General features: G+C 38.1%; 1 protein-coding gene across 3 annotated transcripts in view; it reads right to left on the bottom strand.

Moving 5' to 3' along the window:
• The window catches only part of UPF2 (UPF2 regulator of nonsense mediated mRNA decay), a 67871-nt gene extending 45858 nt beyond the window's left edge, over positions 1 to 22013 (bottom strand). Inside the window, exons 1-7 of one of the 3 annotated variants that reach the window (XM_062020059.1) lie at positions 21521 to 22013; positions 17492 to 17597; positions 15339 to 15718; positions 13531 to 14310; positions 9078 to 9238; positions 7939 to 8136; positions 6039 to 6188 (exon numbers count right to left, since the gene is read on the bottom strand). In XM_062020059.1, the coding sequence (XP_061876043.1) occupies positions 6039 to 6188; positions 7939 to 8136; positions 9078 to 9238; positions 13531 to 14310; positions 15339 to 15700 (1651 nt within the window). In that variant the 5' untranslated portion in view covers positions 15701 to 15718; positions 17492 to 17597; positions 21521 to 22013. Of the gene's footprint in view, positions 1 to 6038; positions 6189 to 7938; positions 8137 to 9077; positions 9239 to 13530; positions 14311 to 15338; positions 15719 to 17491; positions 17598 to 21324; positions 21398 to 21520 lie in introns of those variants that run through there. The other 2 variants (XM_062020054.1, XM_062020064.1) reach the window with 2 other exon arrangements.
• Positions 22014 to 22366: the final 353 nt, after the last annotated feature.

The following is a 22366-nucleotide window of genomic DNA, read 5'->3' as shown; positions in this document are numbered from 1 at the left end:
TTCTGAAAAAGGAATATGATGTAGCTTAGTTTTGATTCAGTGAGGATGTTCAGCAGTAATTACCTAGGAAGTATTTGAAAGCAAAACAGAGCCACATAGACTTCAAAAACGAGAATATGGTGGTGGAAATCACGCTCAAGTAAACTACAGAACACCCAGCACCTGGTAAAATCACTGTCTTTACAGATGTGGTGGTTTAGCCCTAGCTGAAGAATAACCAAACCACCCAGTTACTCCTCCCCATATACATAAGATAAACCAGGATGGGAGACCCAAGTTCCTTTTCAAAGTACTGAAAGGCAAAGAGGTCACAAAGATGCTACACTGTAGGATGTTTTTTCCTTGTTTTTGGAAACTGCTAGGGATCAGAGTTGTGATTTGATAGAGAAACACTACCAATTACTCCAAGGAGCACTGCCAACTACCCAGTCTTGAAGGTGCTAGAGATTAAAGCAGATGACATTGCTATCTATCTTGCACTAGAAACTAGAAGTGGGAAGAACAAGAGAGAAAAGATCATTAAGGAAAAAAGAAGAAAAAGACTATGTTCTGGATGTTCAGACAGAAGAGCACCATGAAGCTTTAAATGCTTAATGGAGCCCCAACTCTCTCACCTCAGAGTTCAAGTAGGATGAATGCAATAGCTCAAACCAGGTAATTTTTACTAGCAAATCTTGTTTTAATGCATTTTTCCATTTAGATATTAACAGCCACATCTTCCTGTCATCCTCAAATGTTCTTTACCTTACAGCAATTAGTTGTCTCATCTCAGTCTTCTACTAAAACTGACTCAATGCTCTTGAAATAAATTTAAAAATTAAGTCTTTAATAACTCAGTCACTTTGAGACAGTCCTTCCAGAGGTCTTGCTATCACATTTCATCTCAACGGTTCTCAAATATATCTCCTTTTTCACTGGTCCTCTGCTTCACTGGAGGCATACAGATGTTCTCATATTCTCTTTATAAGTATTCCTTTCTCATCACAGTATGTGGATCCTTTCAAAGTGTAAAAGCTTTTTTCTAGTACCTGAAGCAGGTTTCGGACTTAAGAAGGAAAATCAAGAATTTTGCAGTGATAGGAAATGAAAAGGGCTTCCAAGTATACAAATCACGCCAAATATTAATTTCCTGCTTTTGACTTAGATTCTCTTGAGTTCCAATCTTCCATCATTGCCACATTTTAAAACTGTATCACCTCTTGTCCTGGTTTTGGCTGGGGTAGTTAGTTTTCTTCATTGGACTACGTTTTGTATTTGTGTTGGAAACATGATTACACAGGGAAGTTTTAGTTACTGCTGAGCAATGCTTAAACAGCATCAAGATCTTTTCTGCTTCTCAACCCACTTCACCACTGAATGGACTAAGGCTGTGTAGCAAGCTGGTAAAGGACATAGGTGGGACAGTTGACCCCAACTGACCAAGGGATATCTCAGACCACATGTTGTCCTGATTAGCATATAAAGGTGTGGAAAGAAGGAAGGGGAGACATGCTGGCAGCAATGGCATTTGTCTTCCCAAGTAAACATTATCACATGATTGAGCCCGGCTTTCCTGGAGGTAGCTGAACACCTGTAGAGAGTCAATTCCTTGGTTTACTTTGCTTGCATGCAAAGCTTTTGCTGTATCTGTCTTTATCTCAAGCCCTAAGTTTTCTCACTTTCATTCTTCCAAATCTCTCCCCTCCTCCACTGGGGGATAGTGAGGAAGAGTTTATGTGGGGCTGACTTGCTGCCTGGGGTCATAAAAAAATTACCATGATATAACACTTACAGACTACTTGTAATAGTCTGAGTGCAGATCAAATCATGCACTATGAGCACTGTAAAGACTGAAAGAAAAAATATTACTTCTTTTTAAACACCTTGATATTTAACCAGAAATGCATACAATCCTGCAATTTTCACAGAGCAGAACTGAGAAAGCATCAGAAGACACAAAGGTCTTACTGAAGTCCTTCTCCTGCAATGATAGCTGCCAAACAATCTTCTACTTCAGCTACAATAGTTTTTTGCCTTCCCTTCCCCCTGCACATAAGCTTTCTGAGAAAGCCTTGGCTCTCTTATGGTCAACATCTTTAATTTTTACAAAACTACAGCCTTACACAGGAGACTTTCCTAGAAATTCCACTTCAAGCTTCAGTCTACTTTGTAAGTATCACCCAGACAGTCAACTTGTAATGCTAGTAGCTATTCCTCTGTGAGATCAGTTTCTGTGGCAAAGTTGATCATGCATGAACCCTCACACTCAGACAGTATGAACCAATGCCATGCCCAAACTGTTGGCTGGATCCCCTTCTATGCAAAACACTAAGGCATAACCATTATCTTAAACATGTTGTTGAATCAAAGCCTCATTGAGTAGTGTGTTTAGAATCTAGTCTCATAAATCCCAAAAATATTTCTTAATGAATATTTTTAGATCTTTTTCAAGTTCCTGTTCTTCTGCTTGGAACTGTGCTATCTTTCCAAACAGTATTGCAAAATTAATAGGGTTGATATACTACTTCTACACATCATCTGTACTGCTGATCAACCTTACAAAGCACTAGATATATCATTAACATCAGACTCCTCCTGCTCCCAGTACCCTTCATGGCTTCCAACCTGGCAATTCCTTAACTTATCTCCATTTACACAGCTTTATTTTTAACATTTTATCTTCTCTTTTAAAAACCTCAAAACTCACTTCTTCCAGCCCGTTTTCCATCACTATTTTCAGCTCCGGTGCTATCTGCTTTCTTTCTCTTCCCTGAGCATATTGAAAATAAGAAAATTAAGATTCACTCAAAGTTAATACAATAGAGAATAAAATAAAATAAAATAGCTAAACTAATTTGTTCAACTGCATTAATTTTCCTTTTACATGTCAAATCTTAAAACTTATCTGACTATAGATATAGCTGACTTCCAATCTTTAGGAAAAAAGTGCAGAAAGAGGTACTGCAATGTTGTGAAGGACACTACACCAGGGCAGACCTGCTTTAAAAACATGCACTTTTGCCTTGTCTTCCTCATATTTAGACAAGGGAGAAATGACTGAAGTGACAGGAGGAGATGCAGAAATAACAAAAGATATGCAGTACCAACTGTCTGACTGGACTGTATACCCTATTTATCCGATTTTCCACTCTATAATTTACTTAATTCCTCTTCCAATTAAACCACACCCCCTGGTTATCACAATAACTACAGCTACTTCTCTTCATCTTGGACCTTACATCAGGCTGGACAGTGAGATGGGTAACTTGATCTAGTGGAAGATGATGTCTCTGCTCATTGCAGAGAGATGGAATAGATAAACTTTTAAGGTTTCTTCCACCTCAAACTATTCTATGATCTACGACTCTGCTGTACCTTATGCAACCTCCTTTTTTATACTAAAGGCCCATCTCACCCTAGGAATACTCTGGTTTATGCTTGTAATAGTGTCACAAAATAGTGGTTTCATGTTTTGCTCAAACTTACTTGAGTACAGATGCATAAAAAAGCATTATATATGAAGTTAAAGCTGTACTTTAAAGCTGAAAGATGCCTAATTTTCCTAATTTCAAGCCTAAATGAATTTTACTTAAGAGAAAGGCTGAAGAAAATCTCCCAGATTATGAGATGGAAATACATCACAGAACTTGAAACATCTAAAGAGAGCATTTATTAATTCTGTATATGTGGTGATACCAATTAGAGACATTAAAATTACACACACACAAGAAACATTGTGTTTCTCTATGTTTCAAGTACAGTAATGCAATGCTGCTATTTTATAGCCTAGTTTTCTAGCAAAACGAGGATTTTTTTGACTTTTTATATTCTAAAAGATAATCATATCTATTTTAATTTCCACCATTAATTAATGATGCTACTTGTCAGTATCAAAGAAATTTGGCAAATTTATAGAATTTGCAAAGATGCTATGTTTCTAGTTTTTTTTTTTTTTTGTGAAATGCATAATGAGCACAGACAATCCTGACGCAATAATTCTCCAGCAGGAAAAGTCTACACTGTGAGACAAATGACATTACCTTCACAAAAAATAAAGCAAAAAGATTTAAGAGCTGACTGTTTAGGGATTAAAAATAAACCCCTTAAAACCTGCTTCTTGAGACTATATTGTCTCATGAGTTAGGCTTCAGTGGTTTGATACCCTTCACACATTTTTGATTAACCTTTCAGATGGGCATATGTTTAATGCTCATTCAATAGTTTTAAAACAGGAACTAGTACTGATGATTAACATTCTCTTTCATGAGACAACACGCATCACCTTCCTTTTACAATCAAAAGCATGATTATCAATCCCTCTGTCCTACTGTATATACTCAAAACGCTACTGCCTCCCAGAACTACACAGAGATTGCATTTTGTATTTTTGATCTCAATCTTCATCCTCTTATCAAGTCATGAATCCCTTCAAAAAAAGACAAGAAAGAAATATCCACCTTCCTTTACATGTCTATTGACAAAGTATTTTTGGCCTATCTAGCAGGCTATGACCAATCCAGAACAAACTGCATTTATTCCTTTTGATTCGAAGAGAATAGGTACATGTACCTCCCCTACAGATAGCTGGAACCAAGTTCTTGACTGTTTTGTAAAGGATTTCTGACTGAAGGATAACAACTCACTAAAGGTGAACATCCTGCAATTAAAACGTAACATCTTCATGAGTTTAATGAGCTGATGACTCCTCAGAAAGTATTACAATTGGAAGGGAAAATTGATTCCCAAGAGAGTATGGCTTTTTCCAATCCATCTGTGTAAAGAAAGAAAAAAATCTAAGGAAATACTACACAGGCTTACCCTAACAGTTTTCCTTTCAGGAGTCTGAAGCAGTCTGACTCCTGAGCTGTCTAATATCTTTGCATTTCTGAGGTGCTGGAGACCAACATAAACCAAAGAGTAACTTCAGCTCAACTAAACTTTAGATACACAAGAGTCATTCAATATAAAGATCCATATGTCCTAACCCATCTCTGTTGTGAGCTGAGAGGGATTGACACTTGGAGTTTACACTATTCAACACCCAAACCCATAGATCCATGCATCAGTGTGGTTAGATGAACCCATGTTTAAGCATCAATACACAGCCTCTGCCAGCTCTGGATGTTTTTGGTTTTATGTGAAATCCTGAAGCTTTGGCTTTAGCCTAATGAGGTTTTAAGCAAGAGGATGAATAGATTCTAAGTTCACTAGATCAAGCAGGATTTTCACTTGTAAGCCACAGAATCTCCAATCAGTGAATTCTAGATGTGATTTTTTTTCTATATTCTAGAAACAGAACAAATTTCCCACTTCAGAAATAAAGGAAATAAAGACAAAAAAAAAAAAGAATCTGCATTGGTCATTGGAAATCCAAAGCATTAAAACTAATATGTCTTACAAACTGGGCTCAAAGGAAAAACCTCATTTGCTCCTCTGTGAATTTGGCTCTTAACATCTTATGTTGCTTTTTCCACTATTCAGTACCACTGAAAGAAAAATTTGCAATTCATAAGAAAAGTTCTTAACAGAAGTAAAACTAACACAGCTAGATTTTTCACAGGGGCCATTTGCAGTCCTTTACTCAAGGAGCTCAGAATTCTTAAATCCTGCTATGGAAAGCCATAACATTAGAAGAAAAGTCTTTAATGATTACCAAGACAGAAGGGCAGAACTGAATCTTAGATTTGAAGAGAAGTTAAAACCAGAAAATATTTTATTAGTATCCTAAGCACATGTGATGAGAAAATCATTTATGCACTGAAGTCTACGTACTTCTTTCTAGTCACTCTCCCATCAACTGTCTTCACATTTGATTATTTTTAAAAGCCATACGAAGGAATCGGCAACTTTCACTACATAAACCTCCTTGTAATACTTGTCCTTTGTATCTGAATGTCTTCGAATTACAGTAAAAAACACATTAACGGTAACAGTTTTTAGCTACTCGTTTTACAAATAAATACATCTTCCTGAAGTTACTCTATGTACTGACTAAAAACCATCAAGCTCAAAAAACAATCAGGAAACAAAAAATAATGCCTAAACCCAGATCTTGTTACCTTGCTCATCAAGAAGCTTTTTTGTAAGATCTTCTGCCTCATCTCCACAGTCTAACTCCAGAGGATCATCATTAATATCCAAGTTTTCCAGCTCCAACTCCAAATCCTCACTCCCAGGTGCTTCCTTATTATCTTTGGCATCTTTTGAATCTATTTAAAAGTTAGGTAGAAATATTCTATTATTAACTACACACAGTTACGATTACAATACAGGATGACTCACATTGCTAAACCTGTGGCTCTTTAGTGTCTTCTGTCTTGTTAAAAGGAAATAGGGCAATACCATCTCATCCATTAGTTTTGAGTGGTTTGATATCCTTCATACAGCTTTAGGCATATGTCTGAAAACTGCAAACATTTAACTACATTGGAGTCTGTTAAGGATTGCCAACAGTTTTTACTGCTTTGGTTTGTTCTGAACTACACCTGGTATGTCTTCATTCGATGACATGCAAACGTTTAAGTGGAACAGGATCCTCAGAAATGTAGCAATCCAAGTTCAAAAGTGCTTAAAATTGATTGCCAGGCCATCACATGGGAAGCAGAAGCAAAAAAAACTTGTATACTGGGAAGGTCAGATGGAAAGAACGTGTTCTCCAGAACTCCAGCAAATGACTATCACAAACATTCCAAAAGAGCCAAATGCAAAAAGATACAAATTCTAATTTAAGATTTGCACTGCATATTTTACATAGCTCAACTCATAACAAAATGGACAAAGCAAGGTAAACAAAGTGTTTTACCAACAAAAAACATCAGAACAGTAAGAAGATACTGAAAAAATAGTGTAGAAAGCAAAATAAAAATCATTTTCCTTATAAACAAATAATCTGTGAATCTCTAGATGAAGATTCAGAAAGGTATAGCTAATATTTTTCTTGGACAACACCACTAAGTCCAGAATAGAGCACTTCTCCAAGAGATTACTAACTTATACTTTGCCCTTCTTTCAGGTCTCCTGCAAGTCTCATTTGCAGACTTCCCTTCACAAAATATAACGTAAGGCAAATAATTTTATTAAGTTTTTCAAACAAAAATGTGACAAATTCTAAACAGTGCACACACCACATGGAAATAGCAGACTCACAAAGCAGGTAATTTGTTTAGAATCACAGACAAAATTAGCTGGGAGTAGACCTTGGTGAGGTGTTACTTTCAACCTCCTGCTCAAAGTGAAAGAGCACGGTATTCATGTCAGATTCCTCAGGGGTTTTTCCTTGTCTTGAAAAAAAATTTCATAATAGAGAGATTTCAGTCTCTCTGGGCAAGCTGCTCCAGCTATCCCCACTGGGGAGATTTTGGAATTTAGAAACCAGAAAGAAGGCCATCAGTTATGAACTTGAAATTCCATTAATACCCACCATTGTCCTACTGCATGTGTGTTACAAAATCCTTTGTTGGCATTTCCTCAACACCAAAACACCGCTTCTATCCAAACATGCATTTTCTGTCAAACTTTGGGCCAGTGATGGTGATTGTCTTTTTTATCCCATTATAATTAAAGTCTACCAAAGCCTGGTTGTAAACTTAGGGCTGCATCAGATGTGAGGAACCAAACAGATCTTTTTATCTACTAGAATTTAATACCGAGACAGTTAGCTACCAGCAACAATTTAGTGGAAAAAAGCAGAACATCTTTCAAAGAAGGTAAAAAGTTAAGATTAACTCACACTAGTTAATATTAAAATATTTTAAATTTAAAATTCTATCAACATTATAATTTACTTTTTTCTTCCTTAAATACCATACCCAGATAAAATTCCTATCTCACTAGTTTCATCCAAACTAGTGTACTGTCCTGATCACCACACATTATTTCATTAGAGATTCATTACTTTCATCAAATCTGCTTATCTGTTGTATAAGATATGTTAAAAAGATGCTTATCTAAGCATTTTACCTCTTGATTCATCTTTTCCAGAATCCTTGTTCTGGGAACACTTTTCATTATCTTTAAACAAAATTGCAGGCACAAAAGCCTTTAAGTCGATGAGATTCTCATAGAAGTTTCTAGCATCTTCATCTTCCCAGATACCTCCCTCCAGGTCATATTCTCCAGGCTTTCCTGGTGTGAAAATATCAATACCAGGTCCATGTTCTGTAAAAACAGTGAAACCATAACAAAGTTATTTACACAAATTTCTGATCTTCTAAAAAGAGGCACTCTTAAAGATTTAAAACCATACTTTTAGAAACATGTTAACCTATTAATACCACTGCTCTCCTTAAATAAAAGTACTTTAAAGTATATGTTGAAATAACTCAAGCTTAATATTAGCTATATCAATAAGCTACCTTAAAATTGCAATTTGACATTGACAGACAACACACTGTATCAGAGTGAAAGTCTAATCAAGGGGCACACTATGTAGTATTAGAAAGAAGAACTATTAACAGACTTTAACCACATTAGGATTAAAAAGTAATCGCTGAACCCCACTGTATTTTAAGAACATAAGTTTAAAAAGAAATCATTTAGAGGCATTCAAGAAACTCAGCTTTTTAAGCTCAAGATCACTTCAGACAAAGGGTACACTCATGACTTCAACATCTCTAAATCTAAAATTTGAGATTCACTAAGGCATTGAATAGCTCTGCTAGTTAAATGCTATACTTCTAAGGAGGTCAGAAAGGCACCTCATGACTTACCTAGCTTAACAACATGTTTCTGCTCATGAAATTATGACCTACTATATACTTCCAACCCATTTAACATACACAGTTCTTTATTTAATAAAAAAAATGCATTCTATTAAATAGAAAGGATACAGTTAAAAACATTTTGAATTTTCCATTTATTCCTATATTACCTGAAAGAAGTTACCATAATTATGTGGCATATACAACAGTTATGGTTACATGTTAGGTTTAATTACTTTATCAAAAAAACATGGATTATTCCTTTGTTGATACCCTTAAGGGGGAAAGCCCAAATAAAAAGAAATCAATGAAAAGAACATATCAGTGAAAGGGCCTGGTTATCTTTTGCTCTATATCCTAGTCCAACATTCTGTTTACTTGCTTGAGAAGACGGCCTACCCTCAGGTGTTGGTTTCTCTTGGGGAAGGTCAGGCATATTTTCATCCAAAAGATCAGCCAGGGACTGAGAATTTGCCAACAGCTTCTGATATGACATTGCAAATTCCTCATATTGCTTGTGTCGATCTTCACTCAGCTCTCCTTTGGAGTGAAGGATGCGCCTACAAAAAACCAAAATGACAGTAAGATGATCTTTTTGGTTTAGTATATTTGAGCTATGCTGAACCACAACCAATTTCTCTGAGCAAAGATAACATTCCCTCAAGACAACTGTGGGAATTCTAGCCTAGATTGCAAAAGAAATTGAACAAAAACTTGACCAATGCTATTCTTTTTCCAAGCCACCACACTGAATTAGTGACTTCAAGATCACTGAGGACAGCACAGTCACAGAAGCTCTACCTTCAATGCCTAAAAAGGAAAATTGATTTTTTTTTTCTTGACATAATTATCCTGTAACAGTCCTGCACTATGAAAAGGCTTTTGCAGTAAACTGAATTATCTGACTAACATGAAAGATGGATGAAAGCTGCATTGCATCTGTAACAAAACATTTCAAATTATTAAAATGGGCAATCATCATCAGGAGGCTCAAAAAAATTGTATGGTCAAAAAAAATCATCCCATTAATTTGCTAACAAATCAAGTTACTTCAAGGCTATCAGTCCAAATTAAGAACAGTTACATTACTTGCTTTGTTTTGTTTTTTTTTACAAAATTATCCATATTCATTTTAAAAACTGACATTTGTTGTCAAAAGGAACTTGCATTTGAAGGAACACAATCGCTGCTTCCAAATGCATCATAAAACAGTCTCAAGATTGCATGCAGAACAGTACAACTCCATTTTCTTACCAAACTACAATCCAACCCATCTTGGTCATCTCTGCTAGTACAAAGCTCACCACAGAAGACTGATGAAAGGCTGTCATTCTTGCTTTTGGGTTCACTAAGAATAACCTGACTGCTCATCAGCAATATTTTATTTGCTATCAACAAGGGCTCCCAATAAGTGTAGTCTCCCATCTGTGGCATGATCTACTCTGCATGAGCTGGACGAGGCACAGTCAGTTCTTTACAGTCAGGGACACTTTAGGCCAGCTGAGCTGTTTGGGGGCCTAATATGGCAAAGATACAAATGGGCTCAGGTCACATGTGGACTTTCAAGGGGAAGGTGACAGAATGAGCTTGCCTAGCAAGTTTCTGATTTGTTTTACAGTAGCTTGAATGATGCCAGTAACATTGCACTAACTAGCTGTAACCACTGACAACCCACCCTGCACTGAGATGAAAACATCAGAAGATAAAAGTTTCAAATACAGTGCAAATGCAGTAATTCCTAAAGCAGGTTGTATCAATACATTATCATTACACTTTTATTAAGCAATAAGTACACAATCATATTCTTGCCAAAAGACTCAAACATTTTATGGCATAAAGATTCTAAAATAGATCAAGCATTCTAAGATGAGGAATATCAATTTTGGCTCCTTTTAGTTTCAGGTGAAGTGTAAAACAGAAGTAATCTCTGTATACAATACATTCATAGGGTGAGCCACAAAATCACTTATAACGTGCTCTGAACCAAACCCTGACATAGAAGTCTTGCTAAAGGGCAAGAAGCAGTAAGAGTAGCAAAAGTTTGATTTCTTGTCTCTTATGAAGACACACCTACATAACATGTACTACCTGCTCCTGCCAAGTAGATGATGAAAAACTAGCAAATTTGGATTCAAGGAACACGTTCAGTGGCAACTCATAGCCTTTTCATAGAGACAGCTATCCACTACATCTCAGCCTTTCCATAGACAGATATCCAGTACACATTTTAAGTTTAAAAGCAGCTTCATGAGCACTAAAGATCTGTGCTATTATTAAAAAAAAGAGCAAAGTGCTCTAACAAAAGCATAGGAGTTTCAGTTCTCAGTTTCAGCTCCCAAAACACAAGTGTTAACATATTCAAGCAAGCTAAGGCATACTAAGCAGACTTTAAAATGCATGATTCATTTTTAAATACAAGTACAGTATACAGTACTTTGTTTACTTTATGTTTCTTCAGAATTTCACAAAGTGCCACAAAACAAGTTCAGCAGATCTCTAAAACATCCTTAGACAGAAGAAGTTTATTCCATATTTAACATTCATTTTTGAAAACTCACATCAGAATTTAGGAATCAAGTCGTTACCTTCCAAGGACACAGTCTCCAGAGATTTTTCTGTGCCCTTCCTTAGTTGTGTAACCATCAGGTTCTACTGTCAAAGCCTAACTCAAGGTAGTTTTCCTAATTATCTACTCGCAGAAACCCTTGTGTCTAATAATGCTTTAATTTTACCTAAATGATTCAGCAGGCAACACAATATTAAAACATTGTTAAGGTGCTTCAATATATTAATAGATAGGTGATTTATTAATTTTTAATTAACTCAACCAAATAACTGTGAGTTATTTCAAAGTCATTCTCCTGACACAAATTCAAAATATCATAACCTAAACATACTATGCTATAGATGCACAAAAGGGAATAATTTTCTCCTCGTTGACTTTTCTGGCTCTGGAATAACAGCAGGAATAAAAGCTGTTACTATCAGCAAAGCAGATCAGGTTTCAAACACACAGAGGACTTCTTTTTTTCCAATGGGATTTTTTTTAAATTAAAAAACCCCAAGCAAACAAGCAAAAAAGCAGTCATAGAAAAAAAGTCACCAAAAAAACCACAAACAAACTCAAGAAAACCAAAACTCAAACAAACAAAAAACCCTCCACCAAAAAGTAATCAAACACATAATCACTTTCCCAAAATCGACAGTTTAGGAAAAAATTCTTACTGGGTAAGTTTCTATCTTTGATCTCATGCAAGGTAATTTCTACAGCACACAAATACCAAGTATCTTTTTTACAGATATGCTGTAAGTCAATAAAATTAGGCAGTAAAGTTTTCTGGTGTCTTTTTTCTTTAACAAAACTTTTTCTCCAACTCTTATTAAGCAGTTAAAATAAACACCTTAATGTTTAAATAACAGAAATATTTTAATCCAATGGCAAATGATAGATTTTCACATTCCTTCCCCAAAACAAAGCCTTGAACCAAAGCTCACAGGAATACCTCTGATAAGGTGCATGAGGAAGTCTCTAGTCTAATCTACTTAAAGCAGGCTCAATGACAAGATCAGACCAGGCTACTCAGGACACTATCCACTCCTTTTTAGCCAGTTGTCTAAGTTAATATTAATGTATTTCCTTCTTCCAGATCACTTCTGATTAGATCAATTCTGATCACTCCAGATTATTTCTGCTTCATGGCTTCCTAACATTCTTTCTCTTCCTTGTAATTTTTTTCCACTTTATTTTCTGTCATAGAGGCTTTGTAACACTCACTCATTGAAATCCCAGCCAGAATCAATGTTCCCAAATCCAATTATAATTGTGAAAGTAAAAAAGTTTATATTCATTACCTTAAAAACAAACAAACAAACAAAACAACTATGTCAACACCACACTTTTAAAGTAGTAAGGTATGTGCAGAAATAACAGTATCTCGAAAGTTAGTTTATCGTTCTGTGAAATGCAAAACTTAGCTGACCAAGACTGGATAGGACTGCAGCACAATATCCATCAGCATAACAGATGCAAGCTTAAAGCCTTGGTTTGGGAACATAAAATTTTAATCGATTCCAAGAAAACATTTGGCTCTGGACTGATATTCAGCCTTTTAACTGGAACCTGTGCCTACACACAGCTGCCAAAAGGATTTAAGAACAACTGTCTTTTAAGATCAGGAGTTGAGTTGAGGCTGGCTCCAATAATGACAATTCAGGATGCTTTAAAGAAAAGCAAACAATTATCAAACAACATGATCAAGGTACAAATCAAATTATTCAGCCCTGAAACATGTATATATTCATACTCTTTAATATTAGAATTTCATATAGACATTTAAAAGGATCAGATCAAATTGTCTATGCCCCCCAACATTTTCATACATAAAATGTGCCAACATTAAAGTGTAAGGGATATCTTGTTAATCTAACCGAATTTTTCTTCCATACTGATACACTAAAAAAATAAACAAGTCAAAGGCGTTGTGGCATATGCTCCATTAGATATGTGTGGGTGGAAAGAGAAAAATCATATTGTGCCAACTGGAAAAGGACGGTACCAGCTGGGAAAGAAGCATTACTGTCAAGCTGCTAAGGGAACACCAAAGTAAGAGAGTTAAGGGAATTAAAGACTATGGAGGCTGGCCCTCAGCTTTAAAGAAATTCAAAGAATCTGTTTTGGTTTTGTTTTTCAAGTATTCAGAGGAAATTTAGAACTTTAAGATCCGTTGCAGAATACCTTTATCCTCTACATACCACTAACAGACTTGGGTTTACAAATATTACAACAAATCTAAGCATTTAATAAATAAGTTATTATCTTCTTTATAAATAAAAAGCAACATTCAAATGTCACCTGTTTTGTCTTTCAATATTTTGTAGCTCCCTGTGGTCCCTTTTCAGGTGTTTGGTCAAAGATGTAAAGTACTCCTTCAACAAGTTCTGGAACGGCTGCTGTTTCTCCGGGCTAATTATCTCACTAGGAGGAAAGCTCAAGTTAAACTTCTCTGCAACAGTTTTTACTTTCCTTGGTACCAAACCAGCAATGTCATCTCCACAGTGCCGACAAAAGCTGATAACCACAGAAACATGAGTGTGGGATTCTCGATCAGCATTAATAATATTTTTAAGCTGCTCATAGATTAAAGACAGACCTTCCTTGTCAGTGAAAATCCCAACTATTGTCAATTCTGCAATGAAACGCAAATCAGTTCTTAACTTGGTAATGTTGGGAGTCTTCTCTTCTTTTCTTGCTTCAAAATGTTTTTTCCAAGCCTGAAGTAAGGAAGGAGCAAAATCAGCATAGCGCTGGTGAAAGAGGGAACACAAGTGCACAGCGCAGTTCACATCTGATATTTTCAGTTTGGCTTCCACAATAGAAGCTACTGCTTCTGCTATGTATTTGCTTAAATTCAGGCTATTAAAGTCATGGGACAAGGAATCTCTTTGTTGCTCTGTAATGGTTTTCAGTTTCTTCACAAAAGCTGTGTTCTTCTTCAGACTGGAATCCAGTCTGCTGAAGAAGTTTTCCTCAGGGCGGTTGTCTGGAGCATTCTGGTTTTTGCTGCGAAGCTCTTTTCTTGCCTGATGGCGTTCCCAAGCCTCCTGATGGAGCTGATGTGCTTCCTCTTTTTCTCTAAGAGAAACAAAAATTAGTCCTTTTTGTTATAGAACCTGGTTTTCAGGTTAACAGTTTAAAGAAAAAAAAACCCCATAGTTGGAAACCCTCCTGTGGTTCTAAAAAATAATTTTCCATTAAATACTCTATTTTTAAGTATTTAACGAGTTAATCCTAGAAAGCATCTACTTTATAAGCTTTTGGTTTTGCTGCAAAAGGCAAAAACTATTTGTTACTAAATGAAATATCTCAAATATTTCTATACAGAACATATCAATCCAAACAGATTTCAAAAACATAAACATGAAACTCCATGAGATGAAGTTCTTAACAGGTGAGGATAACCTTTCAACAAGTTACTGTATTACACAGTTAAGGGAAATCTTTTATTCGTAGACTGCTAAAATTACACTGAAAGTTTTAAATTGATGAAATATATCTGTCCCAGTTAGAATTTGGCTCTGCCATTGCCTCAGTCATAGAAAGCAACACATTTTAAAGAGAAGAATGCCCAGAATCTTTGCTTTACTGGTCTAAACATGCAATCTTCAACATTGTAACACCTTTTTAAAACATAAGAACAAACATTGTCTTGGTAATATCACATATTACTGTCAGGTCATGTTCTGGTTTTGCCATCCAAATATCAACTGTCTACAATTGATTAAAAGAAATTACAGTCATCTCTCACAAGAAATTTGGTCAGTGGATCTGTTAGAGCTTGTCTTCCCAATTTTACGATGCTAACGCTTCTTCACTTTAACAAAAACTATGCTGCTTTGTTCAGGCATAATTGCGCATTGCACAGTCACATGAAGAATACAGTAAAAAACCTGTATAAGAGACTAAAGTATCTGAGGTTAGAGGTAAAAACTCAAAACTATGTGGAAGTCTTAAAGAATACTCAGCCAGTCACATAAAATTTCTAACACTACACGCAACTTCTTACAGGTAATTCAAACAAATCATCTTCTATAATTCTGCCCACAATCCTGATGGCAGGACTACAGTACTCGGCACAATTAAACCACTAAAAGACCACTCACTTCAGTTGAGCAGCTGCTTCTTCTTGTTTCTTTTTCTCTTCCTCCTCTTGTTTCTTTTTCTCCTCCTCTTCAAGCTTCTTTTTTTCTTCTTCTTCTTTCTTCTTTAGCTCTTCTTCTGCCTTTACTTTATCCTCTTCTTTTTTCTTCCGCTCTTTGTCTTCCTTTTTTCTTTTATCCTCTTCCAACTTTTTCTTTTTATCTTCAGGAACCTTTAAAGTCTCTCTCTTCATGCCAACCTTGACATCTTCTTTTGGCTTCTCCCTGGTGCTCACTGGGCGCCTTTCACTAAATTCTTTTTCTTTATTATTTAATGGAGACTCCTTTTCTTCCATATTTGCTGTCTTTTTGCGCTCAGCTGGCATCGTGTTACCCAGGCAAGTCTGTGGAATCACAGGAAAATAAGTACCTTTAATTTTGTTGATGTATTATAGCCACAAATACCAGACTCATTAGAATGAAATTCGGGTTTAAGGTCAGTTTTCTTGAACTAAAGAAGGATCCAAACAACAGGTAAAAACTTTTGCTATAGTGTTATATTGCAAAGTTATCTTCAGCATGAATTATGACATAAAAGCACTTGAAGCTTTTTACAACCTGAGGAATACAAACTTGGAACATAAACAGAAATCCACCTGAAAAAAAAGAATCCAAGACTGAGAAAAGTAAACTATTCACAACAAAAATAAGTGTTTGATTAATCACAGAATCGGTGAGGTTGAAAGAGACCTTTAAAATTGAGTCCAACGATTAACCCAGCACTGCCACATCCACCACTAACTCATGTCCCTCAGCACCACATCTCCACATCTTTTTAAAATGCTTCCAGGGATGGTGACTCTGCCACTTCCCTGGGCAGCCTTTTCCAAAGCTTGACAATGCTTCTGGTGAAAAAAAGAATCCAATATTTAATCTAAGCCTCCCCTGGTGCAACTTGAGGCCATTTCCTCTCATTCTATTGCTTGTATCTTGGGACAAGAGACCAACACCCTGTGCCTAACTGACCTTTCTACACATTTCCTAAGAATGTTGCCCCTTCTACTACCTCAGGATTATGCAGGCTACACCAGACCCAAAGTTCTTCAGCATCCTGCTCAAAGCAAGGTCAGCTATGAGATCAGACAAGATGGCTCCAGACTCCACCATTAATACTTACAAGTATTTAAAAGGTGCATGTCAAGAAGATAGGGTGGCATGTTTTTCTCTAGTGTCCCGTGACAGGACAAGGGGTAATGGACAAAAGCTGGAACACACAAAGTTCCACTTAAACACAAGGAAAAACTATTTTACTGAAAAAAAAACCTATTTTACTGATGGAGCCCTGGCACAAACTGCCCAGGGAGGGTGTAGAGTCTCCTCCTCTGGAGGTCTTCAAAAATCCACCTGAACGTGTTCCTGTGTGACCTGATCTAGGTGGACCTGCTTTAGCAGGACTAGATTGTCTTTAGAGGTCCTTTCAACCTCTACCATTCTGTGATTCTGTGAAACTGCCAGGGAAGCAGACTGCCCAGCCTCTCCAGCCAACCCGCTCCAATGTCCGACTGTTCTCATTGTGAAAAAAGCATCATCTTACTTTCCTCACACACTCCCAAGATTTTCCTAGTCATCTCAAGCACCCTTCTGTACAGCACAAGCACCAGCTGGAAGACCACACTGTGCTAAGATGCATAAACCTCCCTGACAAGTAGAACAAATGGAAATAATCACAGAAAGACTACAATTATCAAGTTATCAAAGGCTCCAATTTGTACTTTTTTCTACTGAATCAATGTTTTTCTGGGGAACTACAGGAGCTTTAGCAACTTTAAAGCTTCTAGCTCTCTAAGCTAGGAGGCGACAAAAGATAACATCCAACAAGAAAGTCTAGAATTACAGAACAGTTTAGATCCAAAGGAAACTCTGGAGGTCACTTAATTCAACCCCTTGCTCAAAGCAGGGCCAGCCACATCAGTGCCTAGGCTAGATAAATCTTCAAGGACAGAGATGCAACAGCCTCCTCTGAGCCCATTCCAGTACCTGAATAATCACACAGTGAAAAAGTTTTTCCTAATACTACCCTGGAATTTGCTATGCCCCATCTTTTCATCCTATCCCTGTACAGCTTTGAGAAGAACCCAGCTCCATCACAGAGAATCCACAAATGAATGAAGACTCACCTTCCTCAACCTGCTGGATAGCTCTTGTGAACCCCAGAAGGCAGCCAGCCTTAAGGGAAAAGCATCCTGCTGACTGCTGTCCAGTGTGACATTAGGCCAGAGAGGACTGAAAGGGGCAATGAAAACCACCTAAGTCTTATTGCTTCAGGCTAAAATAATTTCTTAAAATGAAAAATAATTTTCACACATTTACATGCTTCAAGTTAAATGCATATATAGGTGGAACTGATGGGACAGGACTGCACGTGATGCTTCCTAAAGAGCTATCATTTAGTTTTTATTATTAACACTAGTTTCTCAATTGCCACCCTGACGCTTGCTTTTCTAATACTTTACTGAGATTGGATGACGAAAATATGCTAGATTCACAGATTTCCTGCATCTGCTCAACAAAGTGGATAATGAGGTACTTGCATTTCAATCTAATGCTGAGTCCTTCTAGTATTATTTTTAACTATTCTGAAAGATATTTATAAGACATCACACTTAAGAAAATCTCAGCTTCCACACTCCCTTCCCTACCTCCCAAACAATAAAATGACAGATTCCTATACTGACTGTCCCACACAGGACAGTGCATTCCAATTTTAAAGATTCTTGTTCAGGTCTTCTGGAAAAAAAAAATCCTTGCAAAAATTCACTGTATATTCAGACACAGGCAGTAACAACTTACCAACAGAGAAACTATTCAGGACTTTGCTTCTGACAGACATTGGCAACAGCACCAATGAAGAAATGTTTGGGACACTGATTTATGGACATGAGACCAATCAAATCAGCATTGCTTAAGCAATTATTAGGAGATTTGGCTCTTTGATGTATGTCTACAACTAAAGGGTTTCACAGCTGAACATCTCGGAACCACATGGACTTCAAAAACACTGATCTATATCATCTTAAAACACTATTATTAAGAAATCAGTACTTAACCAAGGGGATGTGAGTGGAGGAGGAATAACAAGACCCAAAAAACTAAGCAGCCACCCAAACTCCTTCATATTAAGAGTTTGAACTAATTTTCCCATCTCTGTAGGTCAGTTGAGTGGGATCTGTTCCTCCCAGGTCCATTTCAAATGTGCAAGTCCTCTACATGTTTTGTTTCAAACTCAATGTAACTATTTATCACTACAGATCCACATTGAAAGTCCCGTAAGTTTGAGACAGCTAAACTATTTCACTCACCATTTCTCACAAAAGGTGTTTGAAAGGGAAGCTTTAGAATTTAAACATCACCTAATACCTTACTAGTAAGACTAGAACATTGCATTAAACTCTCCAATAATTACATTAAAATGCTTTTCACCAAGGATCTATTAAATAAACAAAAGAAAAAGAGTAACACATTAATTTTGTTTTTTAAAACAAACAACCCAGGTTTAGACTCTGAAAGATAAGTTAGGAACTAAGTTTAAAATGAAAATATTGGGAGAAAACAGTTGTTTGATTTTAAAAATGGTGGAAAGGTAGGTAACAATTCCAATACTCTGGCTTTTATCTTCATACTCCACTTGCTCATAGTAGAGTAATTCAATTACAGTTTGGAAAAAAATCCACACAAATCACAAAGTGTCCAGCTACATATGTGACTTTTAACAAGATGTTCCCTTACAAAATCATTACAGTACCCAAACTCTTACTAACTTTAGGAACTCAGAATTCTGTTTGAAAGATATTATCAGGCATTTGCTTGTATAAAAGCAAAATAGAGAAGATGAGATTAAAAGAAAAAGGATGGAGTATACTTGGGTATATTATGAATACGACTACAAGGCAAGTATTATCTGTTTTTTCCCCATGAATACTGGTGACTAAGGAAAACCTCAACAGTCTAGTTTATGATAGATTTCTGTCCTGTAACATGTTACAATACTCCTTAGTACCTGCTATGTATATAACGTCTTATCTCGTAAACCCTTCCAACCATACTGACAGCTCATTTATGTCTATCAACCACTGATGGCAGGCAGCACGGCTGCTGTTTCCAAACTATACACAGAGGGATTCACCAGTCAGCACATGGGTGTGAGCTACCAGCACACAGAGCTGCCTACTGAGTCTATTTACCATTCTTCCCTCAGCAAGAATGTAAATCTAGACCTTGTTACTTTTCCTCAGCTGTCACAAGATCTCATAAAACATTTATATCTTCGAAACATCTGCCTAATTTGACTGAAAATGGGCTGAGAAGTTGAAAAGTTGTGGGAAGCAGAGAAAAACGCAAAGAGACAGGCAGCAGACTTGCCTGGGTCTCATTTCCACACAAAATAAAGATGAAGATAGGCACTTTGGTCCAGATTGAAGGAATGGTAAGGAAAGATTAAGAGAAACATAGTGATTAGAGAAGTTCTATTTAATACCTATTGTTTATTATGAATGTACTAATGAAAAGGCAAGATAATGGCATGAACTTCGTAAGCCAGTAAATAGGAAGAATTGGTGCTCACAGATAAAAGTCAGAAAGTACAGAGAAGGCAGAAAGAAGTGTCCACACACTTTCGGACTCTTGGTAGTCCATTTCTGTAGTGATACTTAGATGCTTTAACACTTTCTTAGTTTGATCACTTACAAATGCTATTTTTCCAGACAGAACCATTCGTTTTTTATTATTATCTGACCTAACATAACTTATTCTTAGTTATGAATTTTTTTCTGTTGTACCTGAATTTCTACTTCTTCTTTCATACAATCTTAGAATTTGAAAAATTTATGGGATTGAGTTCAGGATACTCTGAGCTTAGAAACTTAACAAATATGTGCTGAAATACGTAGGCAATATTTAAGACACTCAAGATACTTAATGTCAAGGAAATCAAAGATTCATAAAAGGTATTCTGCATCATTAATCTAGTCACCATTGAGAATAAAAGGATACTTAATGTCAAGGAAATCAAAGATTCATAAAAGGTATTCTGCATCATTAATCTAGTCACCATTGAGAATAAAAGGATAAATATCATTAACTTGGCCTGATATGCTTCAATCTTCTCAAATCAATAAGAATAGTCTGTTGTCACAGGCAGCATGAGCTACAACCTCAATCCTTGTAAACAGAAGCATGCAGGGAAGAAATACAAGTTTGTTAAAATAAGCGCTTTGAGATTTTTCACATTCTTTTTTACTGCTACTGGAAATTAAATTGATCCTGTAAACATTCATTTATGTAGGTACAAAAAGGGTAAAGGAGATAAAGAACGTAGACCAAATGTCCTACTTCTGACCTGGTGAGAAAACTCAGAGTGCCACAAACTTCTCCATCGCTAGAAATCATACCAGTTGAAAATCTAAAGTTTCAAGAGTTGAAACGTCTTTAAGGGATCTCTTAAAGTAAGAGAAGGAATATAAGAAAAATATCACAGTCAATCAGAAGAAAATAAACTTAGCCACAAGTTTTGAAAGATGAGACACAGATCAAGGCAGGAAATTACAGTGCAGAGAAAGATACCCCCTACACATTGGTAGGGAAAAGGCAGGCCTGCCTAACCACCCGAGCAGTTTTACTTTCGATTCCATACGTTTCTGGAGAAAGTGTTTTGCTGTCAAATCCGCAGAAACCCACTTTTTACTGGGAAAAGAGATTTAGGATCAAACCACTAAATAATACGTGGAGCAAAACACTTCTTAGCCAACAACTCTCTTTGCTTCCTCCTGGACGCCCCTACGGATGTCAGTCCACGTCCGCAGGCTTTCCAACAACCCAGTCGCTGTTTGAGGCTCTGCCTTCGCCGCTCGCACAGCAAGCTCGAGAAAAACCGCCACCTGCTCGACCCCCTGCCCCCGCCTCCCCGCGCCCTGCAGTCACCCTCACACTCGCCCTTCCTTCTCCTCGCCCTCACCGGCCGCCTCTACCCCGGGAAGCCTCAGCCCCGAAAAGCCTCGCGCCGCCTCACAGCCTCCGCCTCCCACAGGTCCCCGCGCCTTCCCACCGCTTCCCCCGAGCCCTCTTCCCCACACACCACGGCACTGCCCCACCCTCCCGCCTCCGCCCAGCGGCCGGTGCCCCCGCCACCCCCCGCATCAGCCCCGCTGTACCTGCGCCCGGCGCGGACATGGGCCCGGTCTCCCGGGGAGCGACAACTCCTCCGGCCGCCGCAGCCCCCTCCCCGGCTCGCGAGGCCCCCTCGCTCTTCTCCCCTCACGACGCCGGCCGCAGTTCCTCGCGGGGCGCCCGCCGCGCTGCCTGACCGACAGCACCACCCCGACCGAGCCCGCGACGACCTCCTCGCGACGCCCAGAAGCGATGGAAAGGGCGGCGGCACCTCACCGCACCGTCCCCGCGGCTCCGGCCGCGTCAGCGAGCGGCGCTTCCCAACGGGCGGGGTTCAGGCAGCGCAAAGGGCAGCCCCGGGCGGGGTCCTGGCGGCGGGCGGCCCTGCTCGGGTTACCGGGAGGCAGCGGAGGCGGAAGTGGTAGAGTGACGGGGACTGGGGGGGAGTCAGCGGTCCCGGCGAGGCGGGGGGCAGCGGCGGGGGAGAGAGGCGGGAATGGGCCCTTAATGGTCCTTCCTTGGTGGCTACCAGTGGCCCTTCCTTGGTGGCTTCGGCGCACGATTCGCCTTGTCGCCTGTGGTGACGTCACGGGCGTGAAGTGTCTGTGACCGTGAGGCTTCACTCGGCGTCGCGCTGGTTGTCATGTCAAGGTGATACCGGCAAAGCAGATGCTTAACACAAAGCACAACAAAGTGGCTGCCCCAGCAAGGCATGTCCAGAAAGCAACCACATCAGTACAGTGAAGAGCTTGAGTAAAACAGAGATTCGAATGCTCACTTTCTGAGATATGCATTCTGGTCTGGTGGGAAGAGTGACAAAAACAGAAGCTGCCAAGACACAAATTGTGCCATGAGATCATTCATGACCATATAAGGGTAAAAGGAGTGAG

The sequence above is a fragment of the Colius striatus genome, chromosome 1, assembly GCF_028858725.1.
Source record: "Colius striatus isolate bColStr4 chromosome 1, bColStr4.1.hap1, whole genome shotgun sequence".
NCBI classification, from domain to species: Eukaryota; Metazoa; Chordata; class Aves; order Coliiformes; family Coliidae; genus Colius; species Colius striatus.
This window is presented reverse-complemented; position numbering and strand designations above follow the sequence as displayed.